At 48.9% G+C, this 19,451-nt stretch overlaps 1 protein-coding gene across 1 annotated transcript in view; it reads right to left on the bottom strand.

Annotated features, from left to right (window-relative positions):
- Nucleotides 1-15,511, bottom strand: part of MKRN2OS (MKRN2 opposite strand) — a 28,626-nt gene extending 13,115 nt beyond the window's left edge. The window contains exons 1-2 of the mRNA XM_029600786.1: nt 15,247-15,511; nt 7,509-7,558 (exon numbers count right to left, since the gene is read on the bottom strand). Coding sequence (XP_029456646.1) covers nt 7,509-7,558; nt 15,247-15,467 — 271 coding nt within the window. The 5' untranslated portion in view covers nt 15,468-15,511. The remainder of the gene's footprint in view (nt 1-7,508; nt 7,559-15,246) is intronic.
- Between the last annotated feature and the right edge of the window lie 3,940 nt (nt 15,512-19,451).

Genomic DNA, 19,451 nt, shown 5'->3' on the forward strand with positions numbered 1-19,451 from the left:
GAATCAGTCAGCAAGCAGCTCACTTGTTGCCCTCTAGTAGGTTACAGACCTACCTTCGGTGAGAGAGTTACAAGTTTGACATACATCACTTAAATATGATCTTTTGTTTACACTGCACAGTTAAACCAATGGAGCCTGTGTTGCTAAGGCTTTTTCTCCTACTATATGCTTAAAAAAAAAAAAAGTTTAGTAAGCCATGCCCTCTCTTAAGTAGTAGCAGAGTCTCAGAAGAACTACATCCAAGTGTTTTACTGGTATAATTTTAACTTCCCTGTATGTACCCAGATCAGTCCAGACTCCTGGGTTTTGCCTCCCTTCCAGCAGATGGAGACACAGAAAGCTTTGCTGGCACTGCCATACAACCTGTTTGCCACTTGCAGCCCCTCAGTATTTCTCCGTCTCCAGCAGATGGTAGAGGTGCAAAACCTGCAGTCTGGAAATTAGTTTTAAAAAGTTATAGAGAGGGAAAAAGAAGAAAAGAGAATATTTCCTCCCAGAAGGTTGGCAGGTCCTGGTAGGCCCATCCCTTCTGATGCTGGAGGTGGACGAGCAAGGGGTTGGGGACCCTTATTTGGCTCGGTGTTTTTACAGCTGGAGACAGGCAGCTGGTGGGGCCAGTTTCCTGTCCCACAGGAGGACATGCGGTGCCTGCTGCCCATCTTCAAGGGAAGCATCCTTAAAGTCGACTCGGGGGGAGGGGGGGCAGATCGCAGGCAGCCTTGCATGGGTAAGGCTGCGATGACTCTCACATTGTTTCTTTGGTGTCCTCTAAATGGCTGTCAGGACGTGCGATCGAGCTGGCAGGAGCTATGCGGCATGGCAGTCGATGCTCTGTATGTGGCGACGTGAGCGCCTATCCCAAGCCAGCGTTTGTTCCCGCTGCTTTTTCGGGGGAGAGGGTGGCTCAGGAACAGCCAAAAAAGGGTCAGGGAGGCAATGAATGCCCGCAGGGCTTGTGGGTGATGTGAGTGCAGCAGCAGCAGGCCCCTTCCCGGTAAGTGCTGAAACAGCGGTCACTAGTGACTGCACAGCACGGGCCTCTCCCTATTTTTGCGACTACATAGGCCTCCCTATGTTAGCCATCAGCACAACCCTTCCAGTCCCCCTTCTCAGTACACCACTGCCAGGAACACAAATTACAGATCAGCCACAAAAATCCTTATGAAGGAAGATGAGGACCTCCTGAGGGAGGGTCCCGATGATCCTGCGGTTTTTTTCTTCCAAATTTGTTCTTTTGATGCATAAGGCATATCTTGCCAGAAAGGCCGTGGCATTTTCCCAGGCAAGAAGGTTCCCAGAGTCCGCAGCCTAGGAAGAAGTCCAAATTTTCGTGGGCCAGTGGTGAGACTAGGTTTCAACGAGTCCTTGGTAGGGCTGCACATTCAGATGTTGTGGATGAGGCCTCAGGGGATTCGGAGGACGGGGAGCCTCCAGTAGGAGGACACTCCTGAGGTGGATTCTTCTCCAGAGAGACAGGATCATGCCCCAACTGTTATGGGGGATGATCTGAAGGTGGTTCGTCTTTTCCACAGGGAAGGACTGTGGCCCCTGATTCCCTGTGTCCTTAAGGAGCTGGAGATTAATGTTCCACGAGAAGAATCTGATCAGGAAGAGGTGGACCCAGTCATGGATGGCTTAAGAGGTCCAGCAAAAGCCTTCCCCTTCCATAAGTCAGTGAAGAAGTTAGTGGTCAGGGAGTAGGATACTCCAGAGACTGGTTTGAAGGTTGATAGAGCAATGGATGAATTATATCCATTACCAGAGGACATGCTTGAATTTTTGAGACTGCCAAAAGGTGGATGCCTCAGTTTCTGCGGTTACAAAGAAAACCACCATTCCAGTGAATATGCAGGACAGGAAAGGAAGTCCATTTCAAAAAGATCTTTGAGGTGTCTGCCCTAGGCATTCATGCTGCGGTTTGCAGTGTTATGCTTCGGTCCAGTCTGCACTATGTTGGCATCAGAGGCAAAGCAGGCCGAACAGCTAGAAGTTGCGGCGGCCTATGGAGCAGATGCATTATGTGACCTCATCAGAACGTTGTCTATGACTATGTTGTCAGCGGTCTCGGCCAAGTGGCTTCTTTAGTTAAGGAACTGGTCAACGGACATCTGTTCTAAGTCTCAGTTAGGAGTGTTACCTTTTAAAGGGAAACTGCTTTTCGGAGAGGACTCAGAGGAGCTCGTTAAACATCTGGGAGAGAATAAAGAGCATAGATTGCTGGAGAATAAGCCAAAAGGCAGAAAAGGATCCTTCTCTATGCAGCCTCACTTCAGGAGGCAGCAGTTCTGGAACCAGTCCTTTCAAGGTCGAAAGTCAAACAGAGTTGGTTCCTGCCAGGGGGCATCTGGAGCCAAGTTTACCCAATGAATCAAGGCCGATCCACTTCTCGGTGCTGGTCATAGGGTGGTTGTTTTACTCTGTTCTATGAGGATTGGGCAAGGATCACAACAGACCAATGGGTCCTAAGTGTGATAAGACAAGGTTACGCTTTAGAATTTGCTCGCCTACTAAAAGGACTTGTTCATGGTCTCTCCTTGTGCTTCCGTAAACAAAAGATGGGTGATACAGGAAACCATCAACCACTTGCAGATGCTGGGAGCCATTGCTCCCGTCCCCGTAGAGGAACAAGGGAAGGGAAGGTATTCCATTTATTTTGTGGCCCCAAAGAAGGAAGACACCTTCCGCCCAATTTTGGATATAAAAAAGGGGAACTTGACTCTCTAGATTTGACCGAGGCTTACTTGCAATCTGGCCGAATCATCAGAGATTCCTGAGGTTCATGATTCTCGGGACATATTTTCAATTTTGCACCCTTCCATTTGGGTTGACGACTGCTCCAAGGAACTTCACCAAGGTGATTGTCGAGATGGTGGTGCCTCTCAGGAGAGTATTCTAGTTCAACCATATCTGGACAACTGGCTTATTCGAGCAAAGTCAGAGGATCTTTGCAGACAAGCAGTGGCATTAGTACTGTAGCGGTTAAGATCCCTGGGTTGGGTAGTGAATCTGTCAAAGAGTCATCTTACTCCTACTCAGGTGATGGAGTTCCTGGGGGCACGTTTTGATACCAGAATCAGAAAAGTGTTTCTCACCAGGGAGTGCATTTACAAATTGCAGAGGCAGGTTCACAGTTTGTTAGAGACAATGGTTCCCAGGGTTTGGGATTACTTGCAGGTTCTCAGTTCCAAGGCTTCCATGTTGGAGTTGGTTCCTTGGGCATTTGCTCATATGAGACCTCTGCAGCGGGTGTTGCTTTCCCGATGGAAACCATTATCAGAACAGTTTCATCTGCTACTGCCCCTTACGGAGATAGCTAGGTCCATTCTCTCATAGTGGCTTGGTCGGGACCAGTTAGTTCATGGAGTGGATTTGGAGGATCTGAATTGGATAGTAGTTACCAATAATGCCAGTCTCTCCGGATGGGGAGCTGTACACCAGGCTCAGTCGGCACGAGGCTAGTGGTCAGCGGAAGAAGCTTCATGGTCTATCAATCGGTTAGAGACAAGAACGGAGTGGTTTGTATTGCGTGCCTTTCTACCTCTCTTGTGCAGACGTTCGGTGAGGAATTTGTCGAACAATGCGATGATGGTGGCTTACATCAACCGACAGAGTGGTACCAAGAGTCGGGCGATGGCTCAGGAAGCCCAGGAGTTAATTTGCTGGGCAGAGCAGCATCTGGAATTATTGGTGGCATCTCACATAGCCAGGACAATGGGCAGGTGGATTTTCTCAGTCGTCAGCAGCTGGATCCCAGGGAGTGGGAGTTGTCGGTGGAAGAATGTGGCTTACCTGTGCCAGATAGAGCAGACCCTATATGGACTTGATGACATCCCAGCAAAAATCCTAAGGCTCCATGCTTCTTCAGTCGCAGAAAGGAACATGAACCAGAAGGGGGTCGATGCCTTGGTGCTTCCATGGCCACAAAGTGTTCTCCTGTACGTGTTTCCACCATGGCCACTGGTGGGCAAAGTGTTGCAGTGAATAGAGATTCATTTGGGAGAGGTGATTCTAGTGACGCCGGAGTGGCCTCAGCAGCCATGGTTTGCAGATCTGATCAATCTAGTGGAGGACGGGCCGTTGTATCTCGCCCATCTCCAAAACGTCTGCACCAAGGTCCCATATTTTCAGATCAGGTGGCTGGCTTCTGTCTCCCAGCTTGGCTTTTGAAAGGAAGCATTTAAGGTGGAAAGGGTGTTCTAAGGATGTCATTTCCACTCTGCTGCAAGCTAGGAAGACTTCCAACATCCTTAGCCTATGAGAGGCTTTGGAGAGTTTTTAAGACTTGATGCGCAGAACAAGGTGTTGAACCTACTTGAGCATCCATGGCACATAGAAACATAGAAACATAGAAATGACGGCAGAAGAAGACCAAACGGCCCATCCAGTCTGCCCAGTAAGTTTTGCACTTTTTTTTTTCTCATTCTTATCTGTTACTCTTGGCTCTTAGTAACCTTTTGATTCTATTTCCCTTCCACCCCCACCATTAATGTAGAGAGCAGTGTTGGAACTGCCTCTAAGTGAAATATCTAGCTTGATTAGTTAGGGGTGGTAACCGCCGCAATAAGCAAGCTATACCCATGCTTATTTGTTTACCTTCTTGCAACAAGGGTTGGTGAAGGATTTGGCCTTTAACTCCCTCAGAGTTCAGATGGCGGCATTGGGCTGTCTTTGAGGCAAGGTGCAGGGAATGGCCTTAGCTACACATCCTGATGTGGTGTGTTTTCTCCGGAGGGGGGGGGCAAAGCATTTGCGTCCTCCAGTGCGGAGGTTGTGTCCTTCCTGGAGCCTTAACTTGGTCCTCAAGGGGATGTGTGCGGCTCCATTCAAGCCTCTTAGAAGGGCAACTATGAAAGATCTTACCTTAAAGGTTGTTTTCTTGGTGGCAATTTGTTCAAAGGGAAGAATTTCGGAATGCCAGGCTCTGTCATGTAAGGGTCCTTTTTTGAGAATTACAGATTCCGGAGTCTCATCGCATACGGTTCCTTCCTTTCTTCCGAAGGTGGTGTCATCATTTCAATTGAGTCAGTCATTAGAACTGCTGGCCTTTCCAAATCTGGATGCGATGGCACCTCAAGCGAGAGAGTTATGACTCTTGGATGTAAAGCAGGCATTGTTGCAATATCTCAAGGGCACTAATAGCTTCCGGCTATCAGATCATCTTCTATGGAGTGGTATAAAAAAAGGGTCATAAGGCTTCAAAGTCCACGATAGCGAGTGGTTGAAAGAAGTGACAGGTTCGGCGTACATCCGTCAAGCTCATCCTATCCCTGAGGGCTTAAGGACTCACTCTACTCGATCACAGGCAGCATCTTGGGCCGAATGTCAGCAAGTATTGTTGCAAGAGATATGTAGGGCAGCTACTTGGAAACTGTTGCACACTTTCACCAGCCATTATCATTTAGATGTCTAGGCTCCAGAGGATATGGGCTTTGGTGACTCTTGCTGTTCCACCCTATTTAAGGAAGCTTGGGTACATCCCAGGAGTCTGGACTGATCCGGGTGCATACAGGGAAAGGAAAATTGGTTCCTACCTGCTAATTTTCGTTCCTGTAGTACCACAGATCAGTCCAAAGTCCTGCCCAGTTAATGTGGAAAGAATTGGAGAGTCCACTCGATCTATTATTGTAATTGAACTGAAAAATGGTACAGGTTTTGTTAGTTTTCTCATGTTCTTAAGGTTGGAAAGGTTATTTTCCATTATAAAGGTTCCACTTCCTACTGTTCGTTCAGGGGGACGCAATTATGTTTTTTTGTAGCTATGCTTATTGCTATCTTGGCTTGGATACAGGTCAATACTGAGGGACTGCAGGTGGCACACCAGGGTTCTGGCAGTGTTAGCAAAACTTTCTGTGTCTCCATCTGCTGGAAGGGAGGCAAAACCCAGGACTCTGGACTGATCTGTGGTACTACAGGAACAAAAATGGTACTACAGGAACAAAAATTAGCAGGTAAGAACCAATATTCCTATCATCATTTTATTCTGTTTGGTTTCAAAATAGAAGTGCCACCAACTTCTGGCTAACACCATCCTGTCAACCCAAGATAGAATCCCCTTTTGTTACATTAAAATGTTCCAACTGCCATCATGTTCTATATTTCTTCTTTTTTTTCCCATCATTTTTATTGATTTTCACAATACAGCAACACCTTTAGGTAACAAACATCGAGATATAGTACCACTGTAATCCAGTCAGTACTGATAACCAATTATAAATCAGAACAATAACTATTAAAACTGCATAATTTTGCAGCTTCCTTCCATACTACAATATATTCATGTGCACATATCCCCACCCCCCACCCACCCCCATCTCTGCTTCGGACTCATGAATAGAGATTTAACTAAGTGGCTGAGTTTAAATATGTCTTTTATATTTTCCATTTTGCAGGCTGGGTTGATAGTTGTACCTTTTTTGTTCAACACTATATTTCTTTTAAAAACAAGTATATAAATAGTAGATGGCAATAGGCTCTAGGCCTCTTATTCTCATTACACCCATCACCAGCTGGTACTTTTTAAAATCGAATATGATCAGGGGTGTGATGAGGAGAGGCAGATGCAATGATACATTTTAGTTTTGTTTTTAAGGTTGTCATGTAAACTTGAACTGGAAACACAAACTTTATCCTCTGCTTCTCACACACACTCACCTGTTCATTCTCTCTCACACATACATGCTCTCATATACACCCATACCCTCCCTTTCTTTAGACACACACAGACTCTCTCATCCTCTCTCCCCCTCCTCACCGCCCCCCCCCCCCCACCACACACACAATACTCCCCCAGATTCCCTCATAGACACACAGACTTTTCACTCTCACTGGCTCCCTCACATACACACACACACACACACACACACACACGCACTCTCTCTCACTGGCTACCTAATACCAATCATACACCCCAGGCAAGCTCCCATTTCTTCACTCACATACACACACACAGTCAGACTTCCATTCATTCTCACACACACACAAACTCACAGGCAAGACCCATTCACATACACACACAAGCTTTCATTCATATACATGCACACACTGATGGCAGGACCCCCTCTCCTTCATTTACCAGCAGGCTCAGAGCCTCACTCCTTTGCCACCATTGCCCACTGCCAATTTGGAAGGAGCCGATCATTGCTGCTGAAGTCTGTTCTTCTGCCTCCTACATGCAGGCATCGTGGTATTACAAATTTGCAGAGCTAGCATTTCCATCAAGCTGATCTTGTGTATGAGATCAGCATAGAAAAGGTGCTACCCTCATGAGTTTTAATACCACGGGGTCAGCACAAATTACCAGACGTGTGCATTTCTCTGCTCAGCCACTGGTGGGATAAGGTCCACTAGTGACTGCACAGCAAGGGTCTCTCCCTATTTTTGTGACTACACAGGCCTCCCTATGTTAGCCATCAGCACAACCCCCCCAGTCCCCCTCCTCGGTACACTACTGCCAGGAACACAAATTACAAGTTAGCCACAGAAATCCTTATGAAGGAGAAGACTCTTACCAGCTGTATTAGTTACTCCAACATGAAGATCTGAGTTCCCATCATAGTCTCTAAATTAAAAAAACAAAAAAAGGATTAACTTAGCACAGGATAATGCAAGTGCAGATGCAGATCACAAAAGAAAAAAGTAAGAAAAGAATTAGAGTAATTCATTTCCAATTTTGTTTTCTTTTTTTTTTTTTTTACAGTTTTGGATTAAGTTTTATGGAAACATGTTATTTTGGTTTCTAGGTTTTATATCTATCTATCTATCTTGAAATTGTAATTGCTATTGGTTGAATGGTTTCAGAGATAGTAGTTCACAAACAATGAGAATACGTTTATTTTATTTTTAGGGAAAAAGTGCTAAAAAGCTGTGGATCCCTGTCTGTCTTAAAGTGGCTTGCATTCCATCCTTTCTCTCTCTTTGCAAATATTAACAACAATAAGACATCCAGCCATTAGTTATATATTTTGCAAAGAAATATAGAATATGACAGCAGAGAAGGACCATAAGGCCTTATTTCCTTATCATCCTACTTGACCAGTCCAGACATGTAGGATTATGCTATTCTGCCAGCAGACAGCGAGAGAATACTGCTAAGTTCCCAGGCTGCACCACTCCTTATAGTTAGTAATGATAAGAACATAAGAAAATGCCATACTGGGTCAGACCAAGGGTCCATCAAGCCCAGCATCCTGTTTCCAACAGTGGCCAATCCAGGCCATAAGAACCTGGCAATTACCCAAAAACTAAGTCTATTCCATGTTACCATTGCTAATGGCAGTGGCTATTCTCTAAGGGGCAGATTTTAAGAGCCCTGCTCGCCGGTGAGCCTATTTTACATAGGCCTACCGGCGCGCGCAGAGCCCCGGGACTCGCGTAAGTCCCGGGGTTCTCCGAGGGGGGCGTGTCGGGGGCGTGCCGGGGGGCGGGACCGGTCGTCGCAGCGTTTAGGGGGCGTGTCGGCAGCGTTTTGGGGGTGGGCACGGGGGCGTGGCTATGGCCCGGGGCGGTCCGGGGGCGTGGCCGCGCCCTCCGTACCCGCCCCCAGGTCGCGTCCCGGCGCGCAAGAGGCCCGATGGCGCGCGGGGATTTACGCCTCCCTCTGGGAGGCGTAAATCCCCCGACAAAGGTAAGGGGGGGGCTTAGACAGGGCCGGGTGGGTGGGTTAGGTAGGGGAAGGGAGGGGAAGGTGAGGGGAGGGCAAAAGGAAGTTCCCTCCGAGGCCGCTCCGATTTCGGAGCGGCCTTGGAGGGAACGGGGGTAGGCTGCGCGGCTCGGCGCGCGCCGGCTATACAAAATCAATAGCCTTGCGCGCGCCGATCCAGGTTTTTAGCAGATACGCGCGGCTCCGCGCGTATCTACTAAAATCCAGCTTACTTTTGCTTGCGCCTGATGCGCCAGCAAAAGTAGGCCAATTCGCGCTATTTGAAAATCTACCCCTAAGTGAACTTAATAGCAGGTAATGGACTTCTCCTCCAAGAACTTATCCAATCCTTTTTTAAACACAGCTATACTAACTGCACTAACCACATCCTCTGGCAACAAATTCCAGAGTTTAATTGTGCGTTGAGTAAAAAAGAACTTTCTAGTCTTTCTACTATCCGAAAGAGTAAATAACCGATTCACATCTACCCGTTCTAGACCTCTCATGATTTTAAACACCTCTATCATATCCCCCCTCAGTCGTCTCTTCTCCAAGCTGAAAAGTCCTAACCTCTTTAGTCTTTCCTCATAGGGGAGCTGTTCCATTCCCTTTATCATTTTGGTCACTGAAAATGTTGTGGATCTCTGTTTCCAGCAGACAGTGGACATGTTCTGGACTGATACAGCAGGATCTTAGCCCCCAGAACTCAGCCTTTAGACCTTGCCTTCTGGTAGAGCAACTTCCTGCTTCCAGGTCAACAGTTTTCTGGCTGCTTCCCCTGGTGGAAGTGGTCTGGTGGGCAACAATTTCTTCATATTTGTTTCCCTAGTGGAGCAAAGTTGGGCTTCAGGTGAGCAGGATCTAGTATGGGGCTCCTAAGTTTCCACTCCAGACCTGGCCGAGCCAAGAAGTTGCTGGGAGAACAGAAGAGGATCCCCCAGACACACTTGCTCTCCTCTTCGGGTGGAACACCCACATTTCCCCCACCTGTTGGCTCTCTCTTGCAGCAGTGTCAAGCAGAGACATCTTTAGGGGAGCAGGCTAAGCCGGTTTTTGTTTCTCCCATGAGCAAGTAATCTGCAAGCAAAGGGAGCAAGTGGCCCCTGCTGCAGTGGTGGGAACAGATGCCATATCTGAATTATCCTGCTGTCGGTCTTCAGGCTTCTTCATGCCAGACCTCCCTCAATCCAGGTCTCAAGGGCCTTTGATGTCTCCCCCATGGAAGAGGTGTTCTAGATTTTCTCGTCGAGTGATGTCTTCTTCTTTTCAGGGGTAGATATTTACAGTCCTTGAATTGGTTATGCCAGAGTTCTGTGCTATGAGGAAGCCTGGTAAAGGAGGGGTATCAAAGAGCCCTTAGGCTGGATTCTTCTCCAAGTCTTTCTTCATGTGGACACCTAGCATCCTAGCCTAGTTAGAAAGTCCTGGGACCTCCTATCTCCCTGGATTTTCTCCTCTGGCTTGGTGTATAAGGAAGAGACAAAGGCAATTAGTCTCCTGGACTGTTTGGATGGTAGGGACTCGTCCTCCACAGGAGAGGACTCCTCCATCAGTCTGTTTTGGAGAGGGGAACCCATTTCTCTTATCTCCTAGGTTGTTCATTTTTTTCAGAGCACTGATTAGATTCAATGGTCAAGGAGGTTCCTAAAGGAGGTCCTATCCTAAAACCTTCCCCTGCACAGAACAGTTAAGCAAATAGTACTGTTAGAACGAGAGCCCCTGTTAGGGTTCTTGGACAGTCAAGGCTTTGAACAAGCTGTACCCTCTTCCAACAGAGGCCAGGGAGAATTTATTTTGGATCTCTCGAGTTAATATCTTGGTATCAGCCCTGACCTGCAAGATGACTCTTCTGGTGGACGGGGGGAGGTGTCACAGTGCTTGATGATCAGCAAGACTGAATCCCGAAGCAGTGCTTCTCTGCTGTGATTTTTTTGGGGCCATTCAATCTTCCATCTGTGGAGGGTACATAGCTTATGCTTTATTGCACAAGATACAACAGCTCCCGAGAATCCAGAGGCAGTATGGGTCAAATCTGGGGCTGCCTGTTGGAAGGACACAATGTATGACCTTATTAGGATTTCTTCTAGGTCAATGTGATCTGTTATTACAGCACAAAGACTGTAATGGATGCGTAATTGGATGGCAGATTCCTCATCTAGAGCCCATCTCAGCAAGCTTACTTTAGCAGGAAGTTATTGTTCGGAGAGGATCTGGGAAAGTAAGTTAAAGATCCAGGGAAGTTCAAGTTTCAGAAACTTCCAGGAGATAGGTTCCATTCAGTTTTCCAGGCTAGAACAGAAGCCATGATCGGTTTAGGGATGCCATCTTTGTCACCAGTGGGCAGGAATCAAGGAAGGATTCTGCCCTTTCATACAGCAAGGAAATCGTAAAATGTCAATGCTGGGACTTCTGGAGATACTCATTTGGGCCCTTCAGGGTTAGCAGGTCCACTTTTGAGGTTGTCCCAGTGGGTAGTTGCCTTCAGTGATTTTACTGAGAGTGGACCCACACCTCATTAGACCAGTGGGTCCTGGACAATGCATATATTGAGTATTCCCTGGAGCCTGCCACTTCTATGGTGTGAGTCCATCTCCAGGGGAGTGACAGTAAAGGCTGCTCTGGAGAGGCTTCAGTATCTGAAAAGCTTAGTTCAGGTTCCGCTCATGGCATCAATCAGTATTCCACTTGCTTTGTGGTTCCCAGGAAAGATGATTCCTTCAGGCCCATCTTAGATCTCAAAATGGGTCAACAAGCGTCTTCAGTACCTTTTCATTCTGTTACCATGGTGGTGAGGCAAGTATCTTTCATTCCGCTTTCCCATCAGGGATGATTACTGGAGGTGGAACAGAGAGCATTTCCGAGAATGCAACCCTGGAGATTCTGGATTTCATTTCATCCTAACTCTAGTCTCCAGAATCTCCCTCCTACACCTTCCTGTCATTGGTACCCACATGTACCATGACAGATGGCTCCTCCCCAGCACTCTCTAAAATCTTATCTAGGTGGCATCTGAAGTCTTCTAGTTTTGTATCAGGCAGGCAAGTTTCCAAGCGATCCTCATGCCCACCAGCTACAGCTATCTATATACCTAATGATCTAATCACCCACTACAATGGTCATCCTAACCCTTCCCTCCTGGGTTCTATTCAATATCTTTGCGAGTCATATTGTGGAGGACTTAGAAGGAAAAGTTCACTCTTTTGTAGATGACACCAAGATCTGCAACAAAGAGGCTACCCCTGAGAGAATGAGAAGTGATCTAAGAAAACTCAAGGAGTGGGCAAGTACTTAGCTGTTAAGATTCAGTGTATTATGTCTGATGATTTCAAGGTAGTAAAACAGTCGTATAAGGCAGTGGCCAGAGCAAGAGGGAAGCTAGTAGAAAAAGGAGGGATGATGCCTTTGCACAGGATTTTGGTGAAATCTCACCAAGAACATGGTGTCTAGTTCTAAAGACTTGCCTCTAAAAAGAAAACGACAGGCTCGAGGAGGTCCTCAGAAAGGCTATCAAAAGGGTATAAGGTCTACACCAAAATCCATATTAGATGAAATGTAAGGATGTAAATATGAATACCCTAGGGATATGGCAGAAATATTCAGTTGCGAGGAATACCTGATGTATTACAAGCAACCCTTTTTCAGAGGAAATAAAGTTAGAACAAGAGGTCACTGTATGTGGCTACAAGGAAGTAAATTCAGGAATAACACCTGAAACTATTTCTTCATGGAAAGGGTAGTGAATGGATAGATAGAAGGGCCTTCCAGTGGAGGTGGTGAACACAAAGATGGTAACAGAATTCAAAAAAGTCTAGATTAAGGATCTCTAGCTGTGAAGAAGTGAAGGGAAAACCAGAGATCAAATAAGAGTCCTTTGCAGGGGTGGCCAGCTTGATCCTCTAGAGCCACGAACAGGCCTGGTTTTCAGGATATCTACAATGAACATGCATGAGATAGATACTGCTTCCATTCTATGCAAATCTCTCTCAGGCATATTCATTGTGCATATCCTGAAAACCAGTTCTGTTTGTGGCTCATGAAGACCAGAGTTGGCCACCCCCGTTCTATGGAATTACACCAGGAAGTAAAACTGGGCAAACAAGATGGGTATTACTGCCCTTATCTACCATCATATTCCATATTTTATGCCAATTATATTTTCTGTAACTGGACTAAATGACAAGTTTGACAAATGGATGACTGAAAAGCAGTACAAGTTATATTCTCTGAAAATAACCAGAGTTTCAGGAATGAATAAATGGCATTTATGTCATCAATACCTTATTTTCCTTCAGTCACTGAATTCACAGAGCAAAGAGAAAGTGAGTAGTAGATTCATTGTGTCATGGCCATTGCCTTGTTCTCCTATAGATACAGAGAGTAATAGGGATGTGAATCGTTTTTGAACAATTAAAATTATCATCAGATAATTTTAAAATCGTCCTAAATCGTTAGAGTGCACGATACAATACAAATGCCCCCGATTTATCGTCAGGGGCATTTGTATTGTATCGTTAAATAGGGCACGGGAATTATTTGGGGGAGGGCGGGAAAACCGGCACATCAAAGCAACCCCTAAACCCACCCCAACCCTTTAAAACCAATTCCTTACCCTCCCCCACCCTCCCAAACCCCCCCAAAATGTTAAATTACCTGGTGGTCCAGTGGGGGGGGGGGGGTCCCGGCGCGATCTCCCACTCTCGGGCCATCGGCGCCATTTTGGCTGCCACTAATTAAAATGGCGCCGATGGCCCGATAAAATAAAAAACCCACCCGACCCTTTAAATCGACCCTCCTGACCCTTTTTTTTTTAGGGAGGCCCGCGCCGCTAAAAAAAAACAACCCACCCGACTGGCCGGCCCCTGTCACATGGTAGGAGCACTGGATGGCCGGCGCCATCTTTAAAGATTATAGGGCTAATGAGTAAAGATGGCCGGCGCCATACAGTGCTCCTACCATGTGACAGGGGCCGGCCAATGGCACGGATACCCTGTCACATGGTAAAGGCAAAGGGGCATCGGCGCCATTTTTTTTTTTTTAGAACAGGTGATGCCTGGGAACGGGAAATCTGTCCCCGAGGCCCCCCTGGATCTCTCCTCTCCCCGAGGCCCCCCTGGACCACCAGGTAAATTTTAAAAGGTTTTGGGGGGGTCGGGAGGGTGGGGTCGATTTAAAGGGTCGGGTGGGGTTTTTTTTTAGCGATGTGAAATTGGCGATGTGAATTGGAATCGGAAACGATTCCAATTCACATATCTTAACGATCAGATTCCCCCCACCTCCCAGCCGAATCTGATCATTAAGACGATCTGGCACACGATTCACATCTCTAGAGAGTAATTTTCCAGGCTTTATACCTGGATAAGCAGCTGCTTACCTGCATGAAGAGCCCTACTGAATCCTACCCACCACCCCCACTGGTAAAAGAACCTACACATTACAAGTCTTTGCCCACAAGAGGGACTGGGGTGGAGTGATGTCAGGGAAAGGAAAGTAGGCAGTGTCATGAATGTGAGCCTTGGGGCTGTGGTGTGGTTGACGCAGGTGAGCCCACTGGGCCCATGCCAGCAGAGTTCCAGCTCTTACTAGGGTTGGAGCTGGGGCTTCACCTATACCAACCCCAACCCCTGCAAGTTCAGCCCTTGGGTTCCAGGGGCTAGCACAGTTTAAGCAAGAATCCTGTAAGGAACAGTCATACGAAGTCAAGCCTCAGGTAGAGGTCAGGGTTGACAGCGAGCAACGGTATCCATCCAGGTCAAGGTAAGGCAGGCAGTGAGCAATTAGTATCCGGGTCCAGAACAAAGTCAGGGGAGGCCATAGTCCAGAAGAGTAGTCAGTGTCCATAGCCAAAGTCAGAACCAGGAATCTGGCAGAGGTGGAAGGATAAAACAAAATAGGGCACAGAGGACCAAGATACAGGCAAGGTAACAGAGCAACAAGACCAAGCAAAAGACACAGAGACAAGTAGCAACACACACTGCATCGCAGAAGGACCTGTTGCTGAGGCATCAGCTTATAATGCAGTGGGGGTTTAAGAAGCTCAGAGAGATGGTGTCATTTATCGGCCTGTAGAGGTTTCCTGCTGCGGATGCCAAATGCGCAGGCGTGCACCTATAGGAGACCTGGAAGTCAGCATGATGCCGAGTGCGGCATGGCGGCAGCACGTTACACAGAAAGCTCTGTGCCCATATTTGCACCTGCTTCACAGCAACAGCATAATTATTGAAAAATGCTTCGGTTCCACAAAATGTCATCACTTTCAGAGGAATTATATAAATGTCACACGGCAGCCAGAAATGAAAAGCCATCGTTGTACTAAAACAAAAAGTGATATATGATTTGCCTTTGGGGGGGGGGGGTGTCATAGACAAATAAATACGTTATTGGGATCTGAAAATGTTACTGCATAAACCTCCACAAATTCCTTTGCCCAGCCAGTTGACAACACTGTGACAGCGAAGGGATTAAGTACAGAAAAACACAGTGCAACTGTTTGTTGTATGGAGTACAGCCCCCTGCACAGGGCAAAGGTTTTTCTTTTCAAAGTTTCTTGGATTAAAAATGAAAGCAGCACCAGGGCAACCTCAAAACTACAAAATTACAAGGGGGCTTACCCAAGGAAGGTCCCTTCAGTGGGTTTCAACAAAAACGAACATCTTTCTTTGTGCCCGTTGACAAAGGGACTGGGAATACTGACAGGGGCGTCCTTGAGGCTGCTGGAGCTCACAGCGGGCTGCCCACAGATCGGGCAGTTCTGTGGCACAAAGCTGCAGAATATGTCCTTCTTACAGTGCCTGAACTTCACTAAACCTTTGCCCAGGTCGAAAGCATGCATGATGCCACCTTCCTACAACCTTCTTCCTCCTTCTGCTGCCTATAATTTAGGTGCAGGACCGGTAAGCAGGAATCTCAGGCAGATTGACAGAGCATCCAACCAACCACTGATGAGATCGTTGGTAGGCGACTGCGGGGCGGGGCGGGGGCGGGGGAGGGGGAGGTCAACCTTTTAAAGAACACGACTCCAAAACTAAAATCATAGTTGGTACAAAAAAGACAACTTTATTAAGAAAACAACAACAGCAGTAAGGAGAATATTCTTGCAGTCACTAGTTACTAATTACATAACTACAAATAACTGAAATCACAATATGGAAAGCAAGGGCCGTATAACTGGGCAGACGTGCTGTAGGCCAGAGAGGGGGGGGCACAGCCCAAGGGCGGGGCTAGGTGGGGAAAGGGGCGGACAATAGGATTAGTGGGGCCAGTTCAAACCTGAGCATGAGCCAAGGAGACAAGGAAGGCGGCGTCTCTGAGCTCAGGTACTTAGAGGTAGTGCTGGGTGGGGGGAGCACATTTGCAGCCTGGAATCGAGAGCAACAGCGAAGAGGAAGCAGAGCTCCAGGGGAGTGATCCCAGTACAGGAAAGCAGCCAGAAGAATTCTTCTCTCCGATTCACCGAATCCGATTCCAGTGCAGGAGAAGCAGCGGCATAAGAGACTAGATCGAGTCCAGCGCTGGTGAAGCAGAGACAGAGGATTCTCCGATTGCAGCTTCCAAGCGGACTACAATTGCTGAAAACTTTGCTAGCAGAGCTACCAAGTAAGCTATGCATGCTTTTCGCAGTTGATATGCCCTGCTCATTCCCCCCTTTTTGCTACCCTCTTGTTCTTTTCCTTCTTCACTATATATAATTTTTCCTGGCAGGCCCCTGCCGCCCCCCCCCCCCCCCCCCCCGGCCTCCGAGCCATGCGGCCACCCTACCCCCCTGCCCTGCCTTCCAGCCTTGCCCTTTCCGGGAGCCTGCAGGCCACCCCCCCACGCGGCCGCCTTCCCTGCGAGTGTTCCCCCCCCCCCTGCATCCCCCGCCGCTCCGGACCGCTGCTTCACGCTGCACCCCCCCGCCCCGCCCAGATTTCCGCTGAGCCCCAGTTCCCTCCACGCGTGGCCCCAGCCCCGATATTACCCCCCCCCCCAAGTAATCCTCCTATGCCTCCGCCTCTCCATGACTTTCCCCCCCCCCCCCCGCGCGCGCGGCTGCCGGCCTGCGTTCCATCCACGTGGGCGGCCGCCCCCCCCCCCCCCCCCGGCTCCCTTTATTTTGGCCCGCCCACCCCCCCCTCCCCTTGCGTTTTTTCCCAGGAGGCCCCTTCTCGCCTGCACCGCTGCCCGGTGCTTCCGCTTCCCACATGGTCCGCGCCCCCCCCCAGCAGCAATATCGCACCTCCAGCTCCCGCCCCCAGGTTTTCCCCTGCGCTCCTGTTTTCGCCCCCTCCCGTTTCCTCCGCATTCCCCTCGCCCCCCTTCCCCCCGCGGCCCTTTCAATATATCCCGATCCCCCCCCCCCCCGGTCACCCCTTTCAAATACCACGTTGCGGCCCATGCTCGCCTGGAGCCCCGCCCGGCACCGTTTCGCCGGCAGCGCTGCCCACGTGGCCCGCAGTTTTTGCCAGCCAAAGGCCCCCCGCCCCCTGGCTGCCCCGACGCGCCCGCGGCCCTGCGCAGTTGCCCGATGGCGGCCCGGCACACTTGGTCCTCGCCCCCCCCCCCACCACCACCCTCGATTGCTCCCGCGCACCCGCCCGCCTAGAGCCCGCCCAGCGCCATTTGCCGCCAGCCCTGGTGTGTGTGTCCCCCCCCCCCCCCCCGGGCCCCATCATTATTTCCTTGCGGGACAGGGCCTTCAGAGCGGAGCACAGTGACCCTGCCAGGTCGCTGTTGCCCCCCCCCTTTTATCCACTAGTATGCCTCTTCCTATTGGTGGTTTTTTCCTCCTGCATACAGATTGACAGCCTTCAGGCCACTTGTGGTAAGCGTTTGTGGGGTTTTTTCTCTTGCTGGATTGCTGGTTCTGGGGGCTTGTGATTTTGGTTCTCCTAGCTGATGTGGGGCCGGTGAATTTTCATGTCATGTGTGCTTTGATCCCGCTCCGGGCACCCCCCCCCCCCCTTTTTGTGTTTTTTGCCCATTGGTGTTTTTTACTGCCCCGGCCCCCCCCCCCCCCCCCCCCCTCTCCGTCCTCCTGCTTCCAGTCCTTTGTTCCGGTGCTGTTGCAGAGCCCTATGCTATCCCTGCCATGCTCCCTGCCAGGTATTCCTCTCGGCCACGCCCGACATGTATTTCTCCACTTTGCCGCTTCTCCTACGGGCTCTGAGACCGGCCCTGCCGCCACAACCGGTCTACAATGCAGGAGCCGAAAGAGAGCTACGTCAGCTCATGGACCAAACCTTGGCACCGGCTGCTATCCATGGCACTGACAGGGTGAAGTCATTGCTAGCTGGGTAACGCATGCCGATAACCCATCCCCCCAGCAGTACGGTTCAGTACCTGTCGGTCCACGCCAAGGTTCATCAGGCAGCGCCAATAGTTCAGCTGGCAGCACCCAGCCACCATCACATCACGAGACCGCTAATGAACTAAACTGGCACCCACAAGGACAGAACTGTGAGTACCTTGCTGTAAACACGGGCCAGGCTAATGCGCAGGTTCCCCAAACACAGCCCAGTTACGCACCGCTAACGAATGGCAGCGAAGTGTGGCTGGGGCCACAAGGCGCTCCAAGCGATATTTTCTCTGCTATGAAAGCATTTTTGATAACTTTCAGGGACAGGGTCATTTTAACACAAGACCACCACAAAACCCTGTTACACAGGATCCAGGGCAGTCAGGACAACACAGGGGGGAGGCCTTAACGCTGACACAAACCCAAGCTACAGCTGGTGGAACAACGGAGGGTCAGTTGGGGACAAATGGGCATAATCTCACTGGTAGCTCAGCCACGAAAGTGAATAACGCTACACAATACACATGTACCGTGGGCTCCCTAACCGCGCATGTTTCAGAAGCAATAAAAGAGAAAATATGGCGCATCGAATATGTAGATATATTCGAGTTGCTCAGGAGAGAGGGGGAGGGATCCGATCCCAAATGCCACGAAGCATGCAAACTATCAGCTAGGGAGAAACCCTTCATCGCTAGAACGCTAGCAAACTGGTCAGCAGGTTTTAGAATTCTGTCAACTATCATAGGTCAGAAATACCCTGAAAAGTGTTGCTCCCTATTCGCTTACCAGGACGTCATTTGCGGTGCGTATCGCACTTACGGGGGTACTGCTTGGTTAGAGTATGAGAAGGAATATGGCGGTGAACCCTAGTTTAGACTGGTACTGCAAAGATATTGATCTCTGGCTCTCAAAAATCACCCCGTACAGACCGGTTCAGGAGGTCATCCCTGGCTTCGCTGGTAATGCATACCATCCAAGTACATGGTCAGCACCTCGCCAACACACTTTTCCTGGAAGATTCCCATTTCGGCATAGGTTCGGTCAACCCACTAGATTCAGGGGCGGGGGGGCTCCCATCTGTCGGCTGTTCAACTCCGGTTTTTGCAAATTTGCTGCTGCCTGCAAATTCAGGCACGCCTGCATGGGATGCGGTGCAGGCCACCCTCAAACAAAATGCACAAGGGGCGGTAACATCCCACATACAGAGCACCACTAAATTCAATAGAGCTCCTACCCCCATTAATATACATAGCTTATATAACTGTTTAAAGGGTTATCAGCCCAAGGAGGCAAGCTGGTTATACGAAGGCTTTTCCCAAGGTTTCCGCATACCTTTCATGGGGCCAGAAACCGACACTGAGGCTAAGAATCTGTTATCTGCAAGGAGTAATGAAGAGGTCATAGCGCAAAAAAAAAAAAAAAAAAAGAAGGCGACATGGGTAGGGTGGAAGGCCCATTCAATAATAAGCCACTACCCCATTTTAGGATTTCCCCTCTTGGGGTGGTACCCAAAAAAAAAAAAAGAGCCAGGGGAATTCC

Source organism: Rhinatrema bivittatum, chromosome 4 (genome assembly GCF_901001135.1).
Source record: "Rhinatrema bivittatum chromosome 4, aRhiBiv1.1, whole genome shotgun sequence".
Lineage (NCBI taxonomy): Eukaryota > Metazoa > Chordata > Amphibia > Gymnophiona > Rhinatrematidae > Rhinatrema > Rhinatrema bivittatum.